Source organism: Trichomycterus rosablanca, chromosome 10, assembly GCF_030014385.1.
Source record: "Trichomycterus rosablanca isolate fTriRos1 chromosome 10, fTriRos1.hap1, whole genome shotgun sequence".
In the NCBI taxonomy this organism is placed as follows: Eukaryota; Metazoa; Chordata; class Actinopteri; order Siluriformes; family Trichomycteridae; genus Trichomycterus; species Trichomycterus rosablanca.
This window is the reverse complement of record NC_085997.1, coordinates 19,779,406-19,800,821: the sequence shown is the minus strand read 5'-3', so window position 1 is coordinate 19,800,821 and position 21,416 is coordinate 19,779,406. Positions and strand designations below refer to the sequence as shown.

The window sequence follows — 21,416 nt, the reverse complement described above, 5'->3', positions numbered from 1 at the left end:
GGTTGGATTTTCTAATTGTCCAGATGTCAGGACATTCCATTTTTAACCTACAAATTAACAGCAGAATTAACTGTAGTTAGGGTACAGTTGTTGTGAGACAGTAAATAGAACCATTAAAAAGACACCGCAACATGCGGACAAGATAGTGTATCATGTCAGTCAGCTAAAGTGAAAGGTTCATCTGACCTAATGGGCATCATTAGGACTGGGTTTCAGTTATTTGACTCAGCGTTTAAAACAACATGTTTGGATGAGACACCAGACCCATTGATTACGGAATTGTAATTCAGTCCCTTTAATACATTTGGTGCTATTATGCTGTATTAAAACATTTAAAAATATTACAATTATACATGTAATGTATTTCCATATATAACAATACATTCTAAAATGTACAGCCTGTAGTTTACTAGGATTGTTTTTAAATTTATTTGTAAAAATACTGTATTATTTTCATTATTTTCTAGTGTACTAAAACAAATTTACATATGCTCTAAAACTTTTAAATTCAAATCAAACCCCCTTTAAAAGAATTACTTACTTGTCGTTTAAGGTACACTGGAGTCATGGCAAAAATCTCGTGGGAGTTTCTGTTTATCCTGAGAAGAGATTTGATGGTATCTCTGATGCACACCACAAATTTAGCCTGCTTCTGAACTCCAACACCTATGTAATAGCTTCAAAACAGACACAGGGGCACACACTGGAGTCTTGTGAATAATTCATGTTTGCACGGCAACCCGCACAGTTATACAATCATTCCTATTGACAGCTGGTGAACAGAGTGTGGAAAGGTGAGAGGCAGTGCTGAAGGAGTGAAAAAGGTGGTGACATATGATCAAGAGACAAAGGGCCATAAATAGGTAAAAATTCCATTAGTACACACTGAACTATCCATGCAAAAGCATAACTTTAAGTCTGTAAAATAAAGAATAGAAATATTGACTTAAATACGATTAAAAGAGTCACAGTGGTTCCAAAGTATACCTGAAAAATAGGCACAAGGCTAGAATACTGGACATGAACCTTATTCATCACAGGACATTGCTCTTTAATCTAGCCACTCAGTGACACCTAGTAATCATTTAAAGCAGATTATCCACCTGAAATGTTTTTAAAGTACTCTGTCTTGCCTTCAGACAGTGACTGAAGGCAAGAATTGAACCCAGGACTTAGGACACTGGTCCTCTTTGGCACCTGCATTACCTTCATGCCACTATGGGGCCCTAGATATCAGAATAAGTTTTATTAAATTAAACAATTATACAAATTACATTTTGGTAAAATGAAAAACTGACTTAAGACAATACAAATATAGAAACTGATATCTATGGCATTATTATATTTAGTTTAGCCATTCAGTTTGTACACTGCAGTTGAACCAAACCTTCTTAAAAATAAGTACTTGGTTTTAGGAAATAGTGTTAGAGGGAACTTTCGAACAACATAAAAATCAGACTTCTTAAATACCCCCTAATAGTTCCTAGTCAATAATTTACCACAATAGTCACAAATTTACCATAATGTCATTAGTAATTTCATTTATAATAAGTGCATTAAGTATAAAGCCTTTTTGCAAGATTTTTAAAGTACAAAGTGATTCAGCTAAACCTATTTTGGAACAATGCAACTCTTAATAATAGATGACCTGAACTCTTGGCTGTACATGTATGACAACTGATTCCTTCTGCTGTTTCACATAGAGACTTTTCTTGACTTGTACCTTCCCTTCAGTCTGCTTTGCCTGTACCATGAAGTTTAATATTTGTTATTAATAGTTGGAACAGATTTTTCAAAAGTGTACTCATAATTGGTTGGGTTATTGCATCCCATTGTAATTTATATCATTGCTAAAAGTGTCTTTTGCTTGTCAGTGAACCTGTTATGGCTCATTATACACTGGCTGGTCTATTGTATTTTGACTTCCATAGGGTATTTTTGAGAGCCCATGAACAGCACAATACCTTAAACAACAATTACTGAACTATTTCTCATTGAACACCAGTGATTCTTTATGCCTGTGTGAATGCATTGTACAATGGTATACTTGTTTGCTCACACCTACTGCATATATTAAATACATTAGAGGACATTTAACCCCCTTGGTTTTTCATTTATTACATTTTAATTGAATATGGTTATTCAAAATGTACATACAATGTTAATAATTAATTACATAATTTATCTGTAGAGAAATTAATAAAGTGTATAATTAATTAGCTTTAAAAACGGGTTTGTATTTCTGATTTCTGATGGTGTGGATTTCACTAAATCGATATAACTGACCTTTTAACTCATCAATCTACAATTAATTACCAATAATGACACATTAATAACCCATAATTACACATAAGTAACACACATTTAAAAAGTTTTTTTGAAAAAAGTATTCAAACCCTTTATTATGTAATTTGTAAAAGTCCTTTTGACAACAGTTACAGCTGCAGCTTGGATACATCTGAAGCTTTGAACACCTGGATTCTAAAAATAAATCCCATTTTTTATAGCAGACCTCTCTGTGTCCACTGTATGTTTAAATTTAGAAGGAAATTGTATTTAGACAACACAGATCCATAAAAGCAGAACTTTGTTGCAAAGCCACTGATAGCATTTACAAGGTTCCCTCAGGTGGATCCAAATTAGACGCATCACATAATTACCCTGATGTTACCTTAATTATAGGCAAGTTGTAGCCTAATGGTTAAGGTACTGGACTAGTAATCAGAAGGTCACTGGTTCAAGCCCCACCACTGCCAGGTTGCTGCTACTGGGCCCTTGAGCAAGGCAAGGAAGGCCCTTAACCCTTAATTGCAAGTTGTAGCCTGGTGATTATGGTACTGGACTAGTAATCAGTAGGTTGCTGGTTCAAGCCCCACCACTGCCAGGTTGCTGCTACTGGGCCCTTGAGCAAGGCCCTTAACCCTTAATTGCTCAGACTGTACACTATCACAGTACTGTAAGTCGCTTTGGATAAAGGCGTCTACTAAATGCCGAAATTGTAAAATGTAAATGATAATTGACGCGAAATGAACCTGTATCCTTTTTGCGAACAAGGTAAATGTTTCGTACTGTAACAGTAATGGGCAAAACAGGGTTCATTTTCAGTTTATTTAGAAGAGCTGCGCTATATGTTTGTATAAGTACTGAAGAACTGACATGACTTTCACGACGATAAAACCTGAAGCACGCAGGCGGACTTTTATTTTGAAATAGCTGTTTTGACGTTATACGGTCACTCGTTTAAAAACATTGAAGAATTGTGGTATATTTAGCGTACTATTTTTAAGTACCTAGCTGTGAGTGTTATCCAATAAACCCAAGATAAATGTGAACGGGTTACCTGACTAAATGTATATTAAACTAATCTATATTTTACAAATAAAACGAAGGAACTTGTGTTACTCAGTTGCTCATTATGGAACTGTACATGTGTTTACATGGAATGAGTTGTAGCCGCTAGCTAAACGTATCATCAGTATCTGTAGGTAAAGTTAGCCTGGTTTGTTAATGTAGTTGTCAGGTGAGCTACTATAAGACTGTTCACTCTGCTAGCATCACTTAGCCTGGCTAAACACAGTAATACAGCTTGTCATTCGAGATGCTCACATTCCGGATTCTAGAATTATTTGTTTTTAAATTGTAGCTTCTGTGCTATTAATTTTTTTTAAATTAATTTACGCATTTTACCTGAGAGGAAAACAGAGATGAACTTTACCGAGTGCTACCAGGTAGGAATGGGTCTTAAAACTCACATTTCTCACATCTCATATTTTACTCTAGCTAGAAAAAACAGCAACATTCACTATTTAAACCATTTAAGTCATTAATTAATTGATGATGATTTAGTTATATATTTGTAATTATTATAATATTAATACAAAATTAATATACTACTGTTAATATGCTGTGAATATAGTAGTAGTGATAATAATGATAATAATAATAGCTTTATTTGTTATTTATTATTATTATGTTTGTTGTTTTGTTGTTATTGCTGTTGTTATTGTGTTGCCTTTTGAATTGGTGACCTTTCCAAGGTGTGGTTATATTGTTTTCATGAATAAAACGATTATAAAAAATAAATGAAAAAAAAGTTTTAATATTGTTATAGATTTTATGCTGTATTCACTGATATTTAAATATGTTTAAATGCAACCAGTATATTTCTTTTTTTTTTCTGCATTTAAAAAAGAATGTGATCACACAGCGGCAGGACAAATGGTGCTGTGTGCTGGAATCCTGTAATTTAATCTCTAAATTTCCACTTACTTTAATATAAATGTTAAAAATGTCCTATTAATAATTTATTGTTAATTTATTGATATGTTATTTAAAAAAAACAAAACACCAATATTCTTGTAATCAAGGAAAAAAAGAGTATGACATTAAAATAGTACTTTGTTATTTGTAATCTATGTTTTCAGTTTAGTTTTGTGCATAAGTTTGGACACCAATGACCAATGTTTTGTTGATTTTAAAGCAAAATAAAGGTACATCCAGTACAGAGAAGAAAAAAACTATTTTAGCAAATTTAGTTAACACTTGTGGTGTCTTTGGCATATTTGAAAAAAAAAAAAGGCTCGCAGTGGGTCCGGTTCCACCGGAAAAGACTGGGTGCAAAATATATCCAGGACGATGATATATTGGTATTTACTTTCTCTTGGCTCCATTTTCAGGATACTTGCTCAGCTGTAGCTCTTGCAGTCAGAAGAGGAGACAGCAGACAGCTGCAGAGACTCTTGAAGAAAGGGTACTCAGTGGATGTGAAAGACAACCGGGGCTGGAATGCTTTGCATGAAGCTGCTGCCTCTGGATCTGCACAGTGTGTGAGACTTCTGCTTGCTGCTGCTGGTCAGTTTATAACAAACTGTTTATTTTAGCTACAGTACAATAAAGACCCCAATGTTAGCAGATTGAATTTAATCAGTGTTGAACTAATACTGGACCTTTCCTGCCCTAAGTTGAATGGTTAGGCAATATTATAATTAGATTTAAAATGGAAATACATATACTGTAAAAATGTCAAGTTGTCCATCCCAACTGCAGTGTCTGTGTTTGAAGAGATTCGAGTGTAGGTGTTGTAAACACTGTTTTCAGGGAGATAAATAAATAATCTTTTTATTTGCCTCACAAAAGATCATTTTGGGATAAAGAATTAGCAAACTTCACTTCAAAACAATGTTTTAGAAAGATGCTTTATTAACCTTACTTATGTGTCATTTGTATGTCAGTTGTTTATATTTTTTCTTTACCATTATTAAATAACTGGATATATACATCATTGTAACATGATAGTAGTGTTGAATAATATTTTTAACCTTCTCTTCTTCCATAATCCTCTTTAAACTCTCCAGTCAGCTGTGATGATTATGTAAACTCACTGACTCACAACTCTGAAACGCCACTGTATTTTGCTGCAAAGAACGGCCACCTTCTTGTAGTAAAGCATCTCATAAGGGCTGGTGCAGATCTGAACAAGATGTCCAACGATCTTTCGAGCCCACTTTTTGCAGGTAAGAGTTAGTAATGGCATTTCGATATATGTCAGTAATGTAGTATCTATGCCTCCAACTTGAAATACTAATCCAGATGTCCTAAGGTTTATGATGATCTTTAAGCATAGAGCTAAACATCAGAATTTCTGTTTTTCTGTTTAACTGAATGGGTGCAAATTGTCAGTGACATACTCCAAAATCTTGTTTAGAAGAATGGAGGCTAATATAACTGTGAAGGCAGAGGGAAAACACTGTAGTAATGCCTGTGGTTTTAAAATATGATGTCCACTACACTAGTCATTATTTACACACTCTAAGTCATATAGTGTATGTCTGCTAGTTTAATGTCTGTGATTTTTTTCTTCTTTATTTTTAAAGCTGTAGATGGTGGGCATAAAGATGTTGTGAAACTGCTGGTCAGTAAAGGAGCAAAGGTTAATGAAATACATTCTGTTTCAGGCTGGTCTTGTCTTCATCAGGCTGTTTACAAGGTCCTTAAACAATTAAGTTCTATTGTAAAAAAAAAAATCTGCTGATTTAAAGCAGAGTGAAATTTCTGTGTGTATATTTTTTACCTTTCAGGGCCACACAGAGATTGTGAAATTCTTGGTAACAGTGTGCTCTCTTGAGGCTGTTGATGACTATGGTATCACACCATTGTTTGTTGCTGCACAGTACGGACGTCACCAGTGTCTAGAGATCCTTGCAAAAGCAGGTGACATTGCTTATTTACAACTGACTTTGCTGCACTAGTTGCATTGAGTTCTTTTTAGTGCCACAAGCCCTACAACTCATCAGTGGGCTGTAAAGTATAATCTCAAATTTAACAAAGAGTTTTAAGTAGTGCAAATGGAACTGTTGTGTATTTGTAAATTCTGCAGGTGCAAATGTGAATTGCCAGGCCAAGGACCTGGCCACACCACTACTCATTGCTGCTCAAGAGGGCCATTTATCTTGTGTGGAGCTTCTTCTAGCACATAAAGCTGACCCAAACCTTTACTGCAATGCAGACCAATGGCAGCTTCCCATCCATGCTGCAGCCCAGTTCAGTCGCATCAGGTAAACTGCCCAATCGAGACACATTTTCAGTGTTTAGACAGTTGGCACCTCCGGTGACACAAACACAACAAACGGTTTGGCACAATTTAGCCTTGACGGAGTGCCAAGTAACTTCACAGGTCTGCGAATGTTAATGGTTTTTAACTCTCCAGAAGAAAAGGAAAAAAAAATACATTTTCCCAATCATATACAATACATGCTTTAACTGTGTCCTGCAGTTTATATGTATATATGCATATCCAGAGTACCTTGAAGAAACCAATGCATGCAGACAAGAACAGAACATGCCAAACTCCTCACAAATAGTGATGGAGGCAGAATTTTAACTTCCCATGAACCAGGTGTTGTCTGTTGAAATCTGTTGTGTGTAATTATATAATATACTACTTATTCTAAACATTGGTTGTTAATCAGTAAAACCATGGAGTCTAAAATACAAATGACATAAACATGGCTTGCGTCGCCAAATATAGCAGCCACAACTCCTCGGTAAGATTACCACAATGGGCTTGTTAACCTGACAGTTTGAAGTAAATAATGTCTGAAAGTCGATACCTAGCTGGATAACAGACCTGGAGAATTTACTGCTCAAGCTTGAAGCTCTTTTGAGGTCATTATGTGTATATTATTACTGAACAAAACAAGCTTTAAAAACATGTCAACAATAAACAACACAAAAACAAACCGTCTAAGCTGTAGTGAAAAACAGAAGTGCTAACTAAAAAAATATCCCTGTTCCTAACAAGGATTAGCATTGCTGATTTTTTAATACTATATAGTAATCTGTGTTCTTGGTGCTTGTAAATCTCCTTTAGTATTTTAGAGAAATTGATTCCCGTGACGGACAGAGAGTGTGACCAGGGAGAGGGTAAGGTCAGTCCAGTGTATCTCGCAGTGCTCAGTGGCCAAGCGGACAGCCTTCATCCTCTGCTGAAAGCGGGCTATAGTCCAGATGCTCAGAGCTGCAAGCAGTTCGGATACAGCTGCCCTTTGGATATGGCTTTGTGGTATAACTCCTGGAGGTATGTTCACTAAACTATTAACATACACATTTTAAATACACATTTATTGTATTACGTTATGTACTGTTGTGTTTTATTGTAAGCTAAGTCTTTGTCTTTTTATGTCTCAGTTTGAATGGTGATTTCCACCAAAGTCGAGAGATCACTCAGATGCTGCTGGCTAAAGGTGCTCGTGTCAGTCTGTCCTCATACACGTTGGCATTACAGAGCCACGTACGTGAGCACCTGCCACTGATTTTGCAACATGCTGGTCTGCCTAAAGGCCTGGAGTTGGAGGGGCTGGTGCAGGCAGCACTGGATAAAGTGACTAGTGCTTTATTTTGGCTCCCACTGCTGCTGAAAGCAGGTCTAGACCCCTTGCTACTCATTCAGGAGAAAATGTAAGGGCAGTAAGGCCTCATCTCAACCATTTTTTCTACAGTAATGTATTTTAATCAATAGTTTTAAATTTGCATTATGTTACATAAACCGGAATGTAAGAATATTGGGAAAATTAGCATGATGCAGGCTGTTAAAAGCAGCTTTAATAGTCAAGTGATTTGAGATTTTTTTTGCATCTCATCTTCACCCTTGTTCTTTCCTGTGTGGTGTATTATACTTATATATTCAGGCTAGAAGAGGCTGAGACCAAGGCACTACATTTCTTGCTGGAGTTTATTAATTGGAAGACTTTGCCATCTACACTGCTTCAAATTCTTTCTCGTCGACAAGCAGAGGGAACTTGGACTCCACAGAAGCACTTTGGTAAAGCTTATTAAAAAGAGCTGCATTTCACCCATCATAACTTGATGGTTGAATTGAAATTAAAGAAATACACAACATGTTTTATACTGGTCTATATACAGCATTGTTATTATTTAACATTGTAGTAGTGATGAGCTTCTGTGCAATAAAAAAAAAAGTGAATACTTTCTGACTTTAAACTGACAGCTGGAATTTTTTTCAAAAAATGTATCATTTTTTAAACTCATTTCTGAGATGTTGGTGTGAACAAAGGTGCTTTTCCTTCAACTACCATTATGTAAAATTTTCACATTGAATCGACATTGAATTACACAGTGAACGATTGTTATATTAAGGTAAACCGCTGTGTATACATGCAATGAGTCAAACTTGTTTGTGTATAACTTAAAATATGAAATGGTTCATGCTAGCAGATCAAAAAAGCTTATTATTTTAATGATTTTTAAAGGCATTTGAATACAAATGATATGAAATTCTCCTAAACATTGTGTCAATACTACTAAGCTTCTGTTTTTGCACCACACTGCATTAAATAAAATTGACACTGGCTAACGTGTAACAATAGTACTAAGATGTGTTACCATATTAAGTCTATAGAGGTTACAGTTTTTCCCCAGTTTGGATACACTCACATTCTCTGTGAACTCTGTGTATTGTGACCTCTGAAAACTGCAAGACACTCGCTGGCTGAGGAAGGCCACAGTGCAGCACTTGCCTCCTCTGTCTCTTGTAAAGCTGGTGATTTCATGTTTACATCAGCTAGCTGCGTAATTCTTACGGAGTCTTTCGGAATGTATGGAAGACGACTCTTCTCTCTCTGTCTTCTCTGTATATCTGGTGTCTCGATTCAGACAGAAGCAGTCATTGTTGTAGCAGCAAGAAGGCTGTACCCAATCCAGCCTTAACTCTCAGATGTGGTTATTTGCAATTGTTGAGCACCTGGTTAGGACAGCACCACGTCGAGAGCAGGCTATTAGACTTCGTATTAGACTTCTAGTGGATTAGTCTGCTGCACCACCAGAAAACCTTTTTAATGTTATATTTAACTTTGTATTTACCGTGTTTATTAGATATGTGATCAAAGGTATCAAGTGTAAGTGTAAAATACTGTTTGTAATTAGACCTCAAATTCCCAAATATCAGAAAATATTAAAAAGATAGTGTTTTATTATAAAAAAGGCAATTCAGTATAACCTGGCATTAATTTGCAGTGCTTTTTTAACAGTGCCCATCTCAACATTCGATCCCTGGCAATTAAGGCCTATACGGTTATCTTGTGTACTACTTGCTTTATTTCTTAATATGGTAAGGAATGAGGGGATGAGAACCAAAAACTATGCTGACCTTACTGCTGATCTAAATTCTAATCTGCTGTCTCGATCCATCTGGGTCAGACGGTGGTACAGCGTTATTTAATTGTATTACAATGTACGTCTGTCCTTAGGCATCTGCAGTATGTTTCTTCACTAATTAATTTAGTATTTTTCTGTAATTAGGCACCCAACTGTATGCAGTAAAAAAGCTCATACACCCTGTATCTGTCCTGCAATAATGAAATTACTCTTTTCTTTTTTTTTTCTTTTAGAAAATGTTCCAGCTCTGACTCATCTGTGTAGACTAGCAGTAAGAGCTGCAGTGGGCAGCAAAGCTCTGTCTAAACCCTCCTTTGTTCGGAGGCTGCCTGTTCCAGCACTCCTACAGGATTACCTCCAGTTTAGTGACGTCTTTAGTGCCTACGCCTTCTCTGCTGCTGACAGTCAGGACCAATAAAGTAATAAAAAAAACTGTATTTTTTGTATATATGTTAATACATCAATGCATTTCTACTGAAAATAAACATCTTGTTCTTTAAACGTTCCACTTTTCTGTATCAGGTTTTTAGACAGAACTGGAGTTAAAATTCAGCTCTGCTCTGTGTTTTTGGTCTACCTCATTATCTCCCTTCTCTTTCTCAGTAGCTGCTCTTGCTATCTGCCTTCAAGGTCACACAGGCACAAGAAGCACGCTCTTCCAATGCTAATTATGGTTGGAAGGGTATCTTTTCATTGTTGTCATATTTTTATCATGCAGTATTTTCTTACATTTTAGGTGGAACATTGCATTCCACATTGAGGTCGTGTTTCATCATAGGTACTTTATGTCTTGCTATTAATTCATATTCAGTACTTTTCACCAATGAGCCAAACAATTAGGACCACCTTCCAAATGTGCTTTTAAAATAGCTCTGACCTGCTGATACATGGACTCCTTAGGACATCTAAATGAGTCCTGTGGTATCTGTTTTTTTAAACTCTGTATGTTATGATGTGGATCATTCTAGAACAGTGGTCCTCAGGCTGCACAGAAAAAACATGTTTTCCTTTAATAACATCCGTCTGTTTCTCTTGGCACGTTTGACACATACCTATTTCAGTCAAGGCAGAATATCCAGAGATCGCTACAAAAGCAATTAAAATACTGCTTCCATTTCCAACATCCTATCTTTGTGAAGCATGATTTTCTGCAGTAATGGCAACCTAAACAAACTTACGGAGTAGACTGGACATAAGGAACACACTTTGGGTGTTATTGTCTCCTATCACCCCTAGTTAGGAGCGTCTCGCAGCATCGAAAAAAGCTCATGGTTCCCACTGTTTTACCATCATTAGTGAGTAGTATTGTTATGCACGTTATGTTTTTTGCTCGTATACGTTTATTTTAAATACTCCCACCACCTGCGGCCAGTGAAATTATATATTATATGAAACTGGACCGTGGTGCAAAAAAGGTTGCCGACCGCTGTTCTAGAGTACATCCTGGTGCCATCTCTTACACGGGTACATGATGCAAACCTTTGTAGATTGCTCCAATGTTCAGTTCAGATGACTGCTTGCCTGTTGTTGGTGCTTTCAGTGGTGTTGGACTTCGACCTTTCTGTGGTTATACAACCCTATACACAGAAGTCTTTGATGCATTGTGTTTTAACACATTTACCTCATCACCAGTGTTAAAACGATCTGCACTTTGAGCCACAGTAGCTCTTCTATTATTTCGCACCAGACCCATAGCATTCCTGTTGTCTTGCATCAGTGAGTCTTGGCTGCCCAGCAGCCTGTCGCCAGACCACTGTCTGCACTTCTTGCTGTTTCGGAGATACTTAAACTTAGTTGTCTGGCTGTATTGATTTGGCTTTTATCAAAGTCACCCAGGTTTGATCATATCTGCTGCATTTAACACGTGCACTACCATCAGCTCTACATTTAATTTATCCCTTATTGTAACATGCAAAATTGTTATGAAGTTAGCATTCCCATGCACATTTTAGGGGGATGTCATTAATTTTTGGCTCACCAGTGTATATGTGTGTATTAATTACAACACCGTGTCATTTACCTTTTTTTTGCAAAAGGGCGGCACAGTAGCTCAGTGGGTAGCACTGTCGCCTCACAGCAAGAAGGTCCTGGGTTTGATTCCCAGGTGGAGCGGTCCAGGTCCAATCCTGTGTGGAGTTTGCATGTCCAAAGACTGTTGGCACGTGAGGTGAATTGGAGATACAAAATTGTCCATGACTGTGTTTGACATTAAGACACTTGAACTGATGAATCTTGTGTAACCAATAATTACCTGGTTTGTCATGAATGTAACCAAACATGATGTTCTAACAAATAAAATAAATGTTTTGCAAAACATTGTCTGTTGTATAAGTTTTACATGATGTGCGGGTTTTTTCGATGCTGAAACACAATCAGTAACCTGTTTATTACGTACACCTACCATATGGAGCATTATGAAAATATATGGACACCCCTGGTCAGATTACATGTTTACTGAATTTATCATATTGAAAACTCATAAAACGTAAAACGCTGCATGTGCAAAAGTGATGGCGCATGCAGCATTTGATGGTTTATTATTTTTCTCTCTACATGTTAAATGTAGCGAATAAATACAATTTTGCCGACGTTATATTTAAATTTCTTCCATGCAGAGAATACGCTAACATTTTTACTTATCAAACAAAATGTCAAATTTGACCAGGAGAGTACAGTATATCTGCATAAGACTTTTGGTGCATATTGTAGGTATGCAATCACTGGCGGTAGCCCATTTGTTTCTCTGGACATTCATCAGCCACCCACTATCCCATTTATCAGTGAAAGGGGCCATTAGCGGTAGACTGTTTTCAGCACAGCAGGCACTGTCACATGGGAAGGCAAGCCAACTTCATTTATATTACACAGGAATCCTCACACATGAGGGATTGCTCTCCCCAAGAATGTTCTCCCCAAGCCCCATGATTTTGTGTAGTCCAGTTTTCTTCCAACCTACCACAAACATCCACAATGTGGACTGTATGTTCTAAATTCCCTGTATACTTGAGTTTGTGTTGCCCTGAATTTCTTCATTGGACTTTTTCTATGTATAATAAATATATATAAATTGAGGATAATTAAAGATGTTATGTAAGGATTAATTAATGCTTTAAGGACTTTTAGTGGTCATTAGAGAATATACACTTAATATAAAAGTGTGTTTATTTTAATAAATCAGCCAGTGACTTTGAACAATAACTACATATCGAAAAAGCCGATATTTGCAGTTAAGGGAATAATTAAAAGTTTAAAACAATATTTAATAGTAATTACTTTACAGTTTAAACTTCTTAATTACCCCACTGTTAGGGGAGTCATTAGAAAGTTCAGAACAGCTGGATCTGTAATGAACCTGCCTAGAAAAGGACATAATTGTATTTTTTGTTATCATTTGTCTGTTAAATGATCAAAAAATGATTTTTATAAATGGTGAAATGTTACTGATAAAAAATATTTGCAAATGTCTGTCTGTTTTTATTTACTATCACAATTTATTTGGAATTGGCTTTGTAGGACAAAAGCTGCAGCAGCACCATGGGCGGTTGTTCTTATTTTGGGTACTACTAGCTGACCAGACCCTAATGATCTGAGATGCCTTCTGGTCCATGCAGACATAAATGTCCTAAATTCCAGTGTTATAAGATTGTATTTTTACATGGTATGGTTATACTGTCATAAGCTTTATTATAAATTGCTTTAATATTAATGCAAATATCAAACAATATATAGAGATGTTTAAGAATTTAAATTCAATTTGTGACAATCTTAATCCTGCTTTTTTTAAAATACATTTTGTCCCTTTTTCGCCCAATTTTAGTGCGTCCAATTTTTAAGGAGAGCGAGACTGTCACACGCCCCCTCCGACACGTGTGCAGTAGCCGACTGCATCTTTTCACCTGCATGAGGTGAATTCATATGTTGATCAGCTTTTGTGCACGGAGAGCCACACCCTGATCAGCATTATTCCTCGACTCTGTGCAGACGCCATCAACCAGGCAGCAGAGGTCGCAATTCGCATGAGGAGTCCCTATTCGGCTGTCAGAGCTGAGATTCGATACCATGTATTCGAAATCTCAGCTCTGGTGTGCTAGCGTGTTTTACCGCTGCGCCACCTGAGCGGCGAGACGTTCAAGAATTTTAATTCAATGTGTGACATTAATCTTAATCCTGCTTTTTTTGGAGTCAAACATTATCTGTCCTGTTTTGTTGATCTGAAGGAAGTTTTGATGAATGAAGCTTTGGTCAATGTGGTAACTAACAGTGACTCCACAGTGTGTGCACCAGGTTTTTTATTAGTATTTTTTTTCCTTCCTTTTTTCCAACTAGAATATTTCTGTCACACACCCCCTATTAAGATGGACTGGTGATGGCTAGTAAATGCTTTTATTAAAACAGGTAAAACTAGAGACTGTCTTAAATATTCAGAGTTTGACCTGCCTGGGATTACACAACCCTATACACAGATAAGCTCTATGTTTTCACTTTATTATTGGGTGATGAAGGCTTGTTTTGATGGGTAAAAATGGCACTTTCATTTATGCAATATAAATCCACAACATAATGTGTGCAAAAAATTTATTAATCCAATTTCACAATACAAATATGAATGGTTTTTATTTTAAGTAAATGTAACTTTTAAGTAATGAAGTGCTTATTTGTATTTAGTACTTTGTACAACCTCTTTTTTTTCCAACATAGCAGCTTAAAGTCTTCTCCTATAATGCTTGATGAGACTTAATAAAAAAACTTACACAGCTTAATACAGAATTTCTCCAGGTTCCCCAGGCTTTTCACAAGATAAAAGCACCTGTCTTTACTCATGAACTCTCTTTCCCAGCTTCTGTTACATCTTTTCAATGTGTTAATTTCAGAAGGCTCCAGCCAGTTTTAGCTTTCTGCAAGTGTCAACCTGATTTTTGTCACCTCGCTACCTTACGTCATTTTGTGCATGATGCCATATCTTAACAAGGTTTGCAGGGTAAAATGTTACAGATCGTTGATTTTACTTGACAGTAGGGTTCTCTGTTTAATTATCCTCTATTTTTTCTTTATATTTACTTTAATCCATTGAGTAGTTGGGTGATCTGATAATGCAGCACTCTTATGCTAGCCCAACACCTCTGAGCTCTGGTTTGAATCTCATCAGTGCTAGTCCATGATTGGCTATGTCTGGGGGAAAAGCCCTGTAATGGACAGGAGTGCTCTTCATTCTTTTGCAATTTATTTGATCACTCTATGATTTCTGTGGAAAATAAGGAATATCTTACCCATTGCTAGAATCAAATACCTTGAGCCAACAGCAGGGGGAGAACATGTCTAAGGCTTGACGTTGCTTTATTTAACAGCTTTGAGATCTCCAAAGAGAAAAGCCATTTCAGCTCCCACCTCTCGCTTTCTGAATACTGAGCAAAGTGGAGGCTGCATCTCAGGAACTTGCAGCCTTGTCCTAGACAATCAGGCCGCCTCTCTGTGGGAGATGCCGTGAATGCCAGGTATCAGCAATCATGGGCATTAAGGTCCCCTTGTTCTGCTTGTAAGCTTTGTTCCAACAGTTATGCCTTTGATTTGCAATCAGGCTTTTGAGCTGCAGCCAAAAAATCTCACAGACATTTTTGTTAGCATTTACTTGTATATTTACTATTGTTTAAACCCCAGGTCATGGGACCCTTCTTTAATTGACCACTTTTGTTGGATATAAAGAGCAAAGATTATGTATCGTTATGTAGAGTAGTCTTTAAATCAGCTGTCCACCCCTGTAAGGGATTTGAAATATACTATCAGGGCTATACCCGTATCAAGGCTACTACAATGTGTTACACAACTTACTACATTTTCCAGGCTGTTTCACTATTACACACTGTAGTTTTGACCACCACATAGACATCCTTATTTTTTTTTAACGGTATATTGCTTTCTTTCCTTAAAAATGGTTTTGAGGTTAAATATTGCATTTTTAAAGCAATGGCCATACACAGCATTGGCTGCTATTTTTTAATTTAACACATTTTTTGTTAAATAAAAATGGCCTGTGAACATCTCTACAGTTGACCTTTGGGCAAATCAAAGATAAATGTCCAGCCATCCCACAAAAGCTAAACTATTATGAAACTATTACAAATGTGTTGGATGGGTTGGACGGATGGGTTGTCTCACAGCAAGAAGGGCAGGTGTTTCATTTCTCAGCTGGGCAGCCAGGGTCCTATTTGTGTGGAGTTTGCATGTTCTTGTGTCTTTGTGGGCTTTTTTGGGTGCTCCAGTTTTTACCCACGAGTCCAAAGACATGCAGTCAGACCTAATTGGAACCACTAAAAAGTGTGTGTGTATGTGTGATCTGTGATGGACTGGCGACCTGTTCAGAGTGTTACTTGCTTTTTGCCAATTGTGAACATGAACAATCAAAGCAATTGAGGGTTAATGGCTTTGCTTAAGGGCCCAACAGTGGCAATCTGCCAGTAGTAGGGCTTGAACCCGGCAGAGATGTTCACAAGTCACAAAATACGAGTCCGAGTCAAGTCACGAGTCTTTAGGCTAGAGTCTGAGTCAAGTCATCAGTTAATATAATATACACAAAACATATATTGGAAATGTAGCATAGAAATAAACAAATAATATGTAAGTTCAGATATAATAAAATAACAGAATGGCAACTGTTTTTTGCTGTTTTACTTAATGCCTTTACTGTTCTAGTCATTGTGCAAATGAACCAGTTAAAAGGTACCAGTTAAAAGCTTAAACTGACACATTTTGTTTTCATTGCAAAACAAAAGTGTGTGATACATTTCGGCACAGTGGCCAAAATCATGACCACTGCTTACCTTAGCTTATGTTCTTCCTGATGCTATTAAATGTATAACTGTGTGTTGTTCCATTAGGAATATAATCCGTTATTTTGTAAATGTGTGCTTATAATTAAAAACCTCCAAACTTTTCCCGGTTGTGACTCGTCAGAAATCCAATCAAGCGTTTCATTGACACATCATCTGTGTGACGCAAACTAAATAAATGCAAATACCAGCAATAAAAACAACAATAAAAATTAAAATCAGAAGGTCTGATTGGTTCAAAGAGCGCCAATTAGTGCCAATTCTGTAGGAGTGTTCCATTCACCGTAGTTGTTTCTGTGAAGTGCACTACGTAGGGTATTCCACCATTTTAAGCGAGATTCCAATCCAAAAGTAGCGAAAATGTTCAAATGAAGTGAACTTTAAACTGTGTAGGGAGTAGGGAGCGACACTTCATCCTTACACTGGAAGCTGGCTGTAACATTTACCCATTGCGTGTGTTGTGGGTTAAGATGGCCGGAGCGTTATTAGAGAGCAGAAAATGACACGATCAGAATAATGTCGGATCGACGTTTCATTCATCTTCAATAAAAGGGACTCTTGTTGTTTACGAGTCATTTTTTTGCGAGTCACGAGTCAAGTCCGAGTCTTTTGAAACGAGTCTGTGTGTGCGACTTCTGTGCAACTCAAGTCCCCATCTCTGGAACCAGGGACCTTCCAATTACTAGTCCAGTACCTTAATCACTGAGCTGTACCTCTGCTGTTGCAACCACTAACTGCTGTAACTGTACTAAATTGTACTTCAAGGTGCATCCAAATTGACAAGTTATCTAACAAGAATGTAAAATATATCATAAAAGCTGTCATTTACTGTAGATATTGTTAGCATAAAGCACACATGCTTGACAGACAGCAGACTTGATAACTAGACAGCTTTCTGGGGAACCTAATTTTGATCTGTGAGGAACTGGAAGACACTTTTCCAATAGCTGACAAGTTAATTTATACCTGCTTCGGTCACAAGTGGATGGCATGATGACACAGCTAGTAGAGCAGGTACCACACATCAACATGTATCCTGGGGAACTCAGTTTAATCCTCACCTCCATTCGCTGTCTATTTTGGTTCTCCATATGCCTGTGTGGGTTTCCACTGGCTAATTTGCTTTTCTACCTTTCCCACCAAAAAACATAAAGTGGAAGGATGGATTGACTGATCTAGATTGCCCCTGGGTATAAGGGGTGTAATGGCCTGTAATGGATTGGTACCCTTTCCAGACCCATCATGATTCTGACCATGATGAGGTTAATAGAAATAAATGGATAGATACATTACAAATACCACGAAGAGTCTTAATTTTACACAGAGAGCTTTAACACATACAGAGGAACTAGCTATGCTCCCTCTGTTGCTCATGCCAGTAGTTTGATAAGACAGTTTTGGAGCAACAAGCATGTAATTCCCCACTCAGACAAAGCCTCTTGTGTCTGTGAAGTGCCCATGTGGGGCTGTGATATACCACAGAGATTCATGCTATGCCCTGTGCGTACCTCCATTACTAGTGCCAATGGCTTGACCAGACCCATCCCACCTTCTCATCCCACCTGACCAATTGTCTCTGTAGGCTGGTAGCACAGCTAAGACTTAAATTTGGGAGATCAAACTTGCCACCTCTGTACACTATATAGACAAAAGTAATTTAATTATTAAATGTATGTCAATTTCTGCCACAACTCTTGTCAACAGGTGTAATAATCAATTACACGAAGGACATTACATGCTTTCAACTTTGAACCTCTTCACAAAGCAAGGTCTATAAAGACATAAAGAAAAGCTTGGTTTGCTTGGGCCTCAGCCCCACTGAACATTGAAATGAATTGGAACATCAATTTAAGGCTTTAACCAACTTCCAAACCCAGCCATACAAATGCTGTGTTATTGACCTGCCAAGGTGCCAACACAGACACGATTGACGGTGTATGAGGCTGCAATTACAGCCTCTACTGGCTTGTTGTGGTGCCTGTGTGAGAAATGGTTGAACAAGATAGTAGCCAGGGATTGTGGGAGACAGAGGGGGACGTGTGATAGAAGAGGAAGCTAAAAGTGGGAAATGAATATGACTTATTGACTGATTGGTAGGAAAAGGGGAAAAGTGCAATAATGGGATGTTAAAAGACTGCTGCAATACATGTCTCATTCATTCATTTTTAATGATGGTATGGGAATAGGGTGATGATGTGGGAATAGCTTCTTACTTTGTGTCTCCAATAAATGTGCCTACAATGGGCTTTCACCTCTGCGTGATTAATGTCTGATCATGTGAAATGTATCTATATTTGATGCAATGCAGGAGTTATATTAAATTCACCCTGAAACCCAGTACACAGCCTCTTCACCTTGTCTGCCTTCTGTCTCTGGTTTTGTTTAATGATCGACACTGCTCACACTGTGAGGCCCATTGATTTTAGGGGAATGCAGCAGGACTTTGAAGACTACATGGCAGAAGATGCTTTGAGGTGTGGAGTTTGAAGCTCCCAGGCAATATCATCACACAGAGTGCTGTAAAACTAGCTCTGTTTACTTCATGTTTTTTAGAAAAATAAAGCACAATCCAGCTCTCCCCCATTACATTTAACATCACAGGTCACACTGATTTACAGCTCTGCTGGGAATGTTTAGTGGAAGCTTTTAAGGAGTAATGAGTTGTGTTTGTGTCTTTGACAACATGCTTGATTGTATTTGATTGTGTTTCCACACATTCATAACCTATGGTGTAATGAATGTTAAAATCAAGGTGGTGGTTCTGTTTCCATCTCTCCAAACCTGGTGTGTAGTATTGTGCTATTTTTCTTGTTAGTAAGCAGTTAAGTTGTATTTTATAACCAGTCTTTACCCTTATCAGCTCATTATCTTTTTATGACCATGGATCTGGATCACTAGGACTCAGTTGCCTGGCGACCTGCTGATGAGAATGTATTTACTATAAATAAATAATTCTTCAGTTTAAGTTAGATTCTTTAAAGTTTAAATGACTGTTAACCTAAAACAGCCATGACTGCAAAATGCTAAATTGTATTTATATTAATTATGTAACAACAATTGGCAAGTCTACTGTTGTAGGATCTTGGACAGCACAGTATTGGCCATCCAATGGCTTGCTCATCCATAAATTGCCATTAGGTGTTGTGTTTCCTTGTGATTCATCTGTACCTTGTCAAAAGTGTATTCCTAATATTTATTTATTTATTAAATTAGTATTTATTATTAGTATTTTAACGTCATGTCTTACACACTTTGGTTATATTCATGACAGAAACGGTAGTTACTGGTTACACAAGATTCATCAGTTCACAAGTTTAAGTCAAACACAGTCATGGACAATTTTGTATCTCCAATTCACCTCACTTGCATGTCTTTGGACTGTGGGAGGAAACCGGAGCTCCTGGAGGAAACCCACGCCGACAACGGGGAGAACATGCAAACTCCACACAGAAATGACCTTGACTGCCCCACCTGGGAATTGAACCCAAGACCTTCTTGCTGTGAGGCGACAGTGCTACCCACTGAGTCACCGGTGTATTCCTAATAATGTTTAAATTGAATTAATCATATTAATATTCCAAAATTGGGGCGGCACGGTGGCTCGGTGGGTAGCACTGTCGCCTCACAGCAAGAAGATCCTGGGTTCGATCCCCAGGCGGGGCAGTCCGGGTCCTTTCTGTGCGGAGTTTGCATGTTCTCCCTGTGTCTGTGTGGGTTTCCTCCGTGAGCTCCTGTTTCCTCCCACAAGAAGTCAGGTTAATTGGAGACACTGAATTGCCCTATAGGTGAATGTGTATGTGTGTGTGTCCAGGGTGTTACTGTGTGCCTTGTGCCCATTGAAAAGCTGGGATAGGCTCCAGCAAAATTCCTCCCACCCCCCCAGCCACGCAACCATGATTGGATACGCAGTTAAGAAAGTGAATGCGTGAGAATTTTAAAAAATTTTCCCACAAATCAAAACTACTGAAATATTCACAGTGTATAAGAAATGATGTTGATTGAATCTACTTTTTTTTATAAAAGGACAAATCTAACACTGCATTCCCGCACCCTGATGTGGCTGCATAACAGGAAAATGACCAATCATGTTGTTTGTTTAACCCAGGCCTTCTCTTTATTTAATCATAGTGGATAACAGTGTAGTGTCTATTCTAGGGTTGCCAGAGTTCAGCCTTAGCAAACCTTTCATCATAAAGTGCTGCAGATAAACCATCTACCATGTTCCACCACTGGAACAACTGTACAGGTAAAATGGTTTATGAACTAGATTATTAAACTACACAAGTAATAACACTGTTTTTTTTGGTCCAGTCTATATTTTATGATCAGATGGAGTCTGCTAGCTAGAGCTGCTGCTGTTTAGCAAGGCTTAAACTCAATAGTTAGATATATTTATGCCAGTATTTGGTCTTATATGTTGTCTTGTGTCTTCAGTTTTATGTAGATGTTATAAAAGCTTCAGTGGGGGCCAAAAGTCTGTGGCCATTGGTGAAAATGATTTTATTTTGCATTTTTAAGTGTAACACAATTGTAAATTCAGCATAATCTTAAGCCAAATGTTAGAATTTTTAGTACTTGGCATGACCATATTTGTAATAGTACAACAAAAATACATACAAAAATCAAACAAAATAGAAGCATTTTCACTTGTGATCTCGGTGTTTTGGCCTTCGCTGCACATCTTGTACTAGTATGTGTTTAGAGTTACTGCAAGGTCCTACTTAAGTGCTTTGTATGAAAGGCTCTACTTCTCAGATAAACATATACCTCAACCTCTGCCTCACCTGAAATGGCCTTACCTCTACAGAGTGAATGGATATAACCCACTTTCTTAAGGCTCTTGCTGATTGCCAGGCTAATGCATTTTCGCACATCACAGTGTGATTTCATGTTTTATGTCTTGAGTCTGCTTAGTCAGTG

The 21,416-nt window shown here is 37.5% G+C and overlaps 1 protein-coding gene across 2 annotated transcripts; it reads left to right on the top strand.

Annotated features, from left to right (window-relative positions):
- Nucleotides 1–3,453: 3,453 nt before the first annotated feature.
- asb3 (ankyrin repeat and SOCS box containing 3) lies at nucleotides 3,454–10,177 on the top strand. 2 transcript variants are annotated; one of them, XM_063003667.1, is made up of 10 exons: nucleotides 3,454–3,728; nucleotides 4,677–4,851; nucleotides 5,355–5,513; nucleotides 5,874–5,929; nucleotides 6,078–6,210; nucleotides 6,377–6,554; nucleotides 7,370–7,576; nucleotides 7,687–7,956; nucleotides 8,187–8,320; nucleotides 9,906–10,177. In XM_063003667.1, the coding sequence occupies exons 1-10, from the start codon at nucleotides 3,705–3,707 to the stop codon at nucleotides 10,088–10,090; spliced, it is 1,521 nt and encodes a 506-aa protein (XP_062859737.1). In that variant the 5' UTR covers nucleotides 3,454–3,704; the 3' UTR covers nucleotides 10,091–10,177. The 2 variants fall into 2 exon arrangements, with proteins under 2 accessions (XP_062859737.1, XP_062859736.1); XM_063003666.1 differs by having other exon boundaries at nucleotides 5,874–5,986.
- The last annotated feature ends 11,239 nt before the right edge of the window (nucleotides 10,178–21,416 follow it).

Excerpts from the sequence above, each read along its gene's own strand:
- asb3 (XM_063003666.1), top strand. The coding sequence starts at position 3,705 with ATGAACTTTACCGAGTGCTACCAG. Across the intron at positions 5,514-5,873 it reads TTCGAGCCCACTTTTTGCAG|CTGTAGATGGTGGGCATAAA; the intron begins GTAAGAGTTAGT and ends TTATTTTTAAAG. Across the intron at positions 8,321-9,905 it reads GACTCCACAGAAGCACTTTG|AAAATGTTCCAGCTCTGACT; the intron begins GTAAAGCTTATT and ends TTTTTCTTTTAG.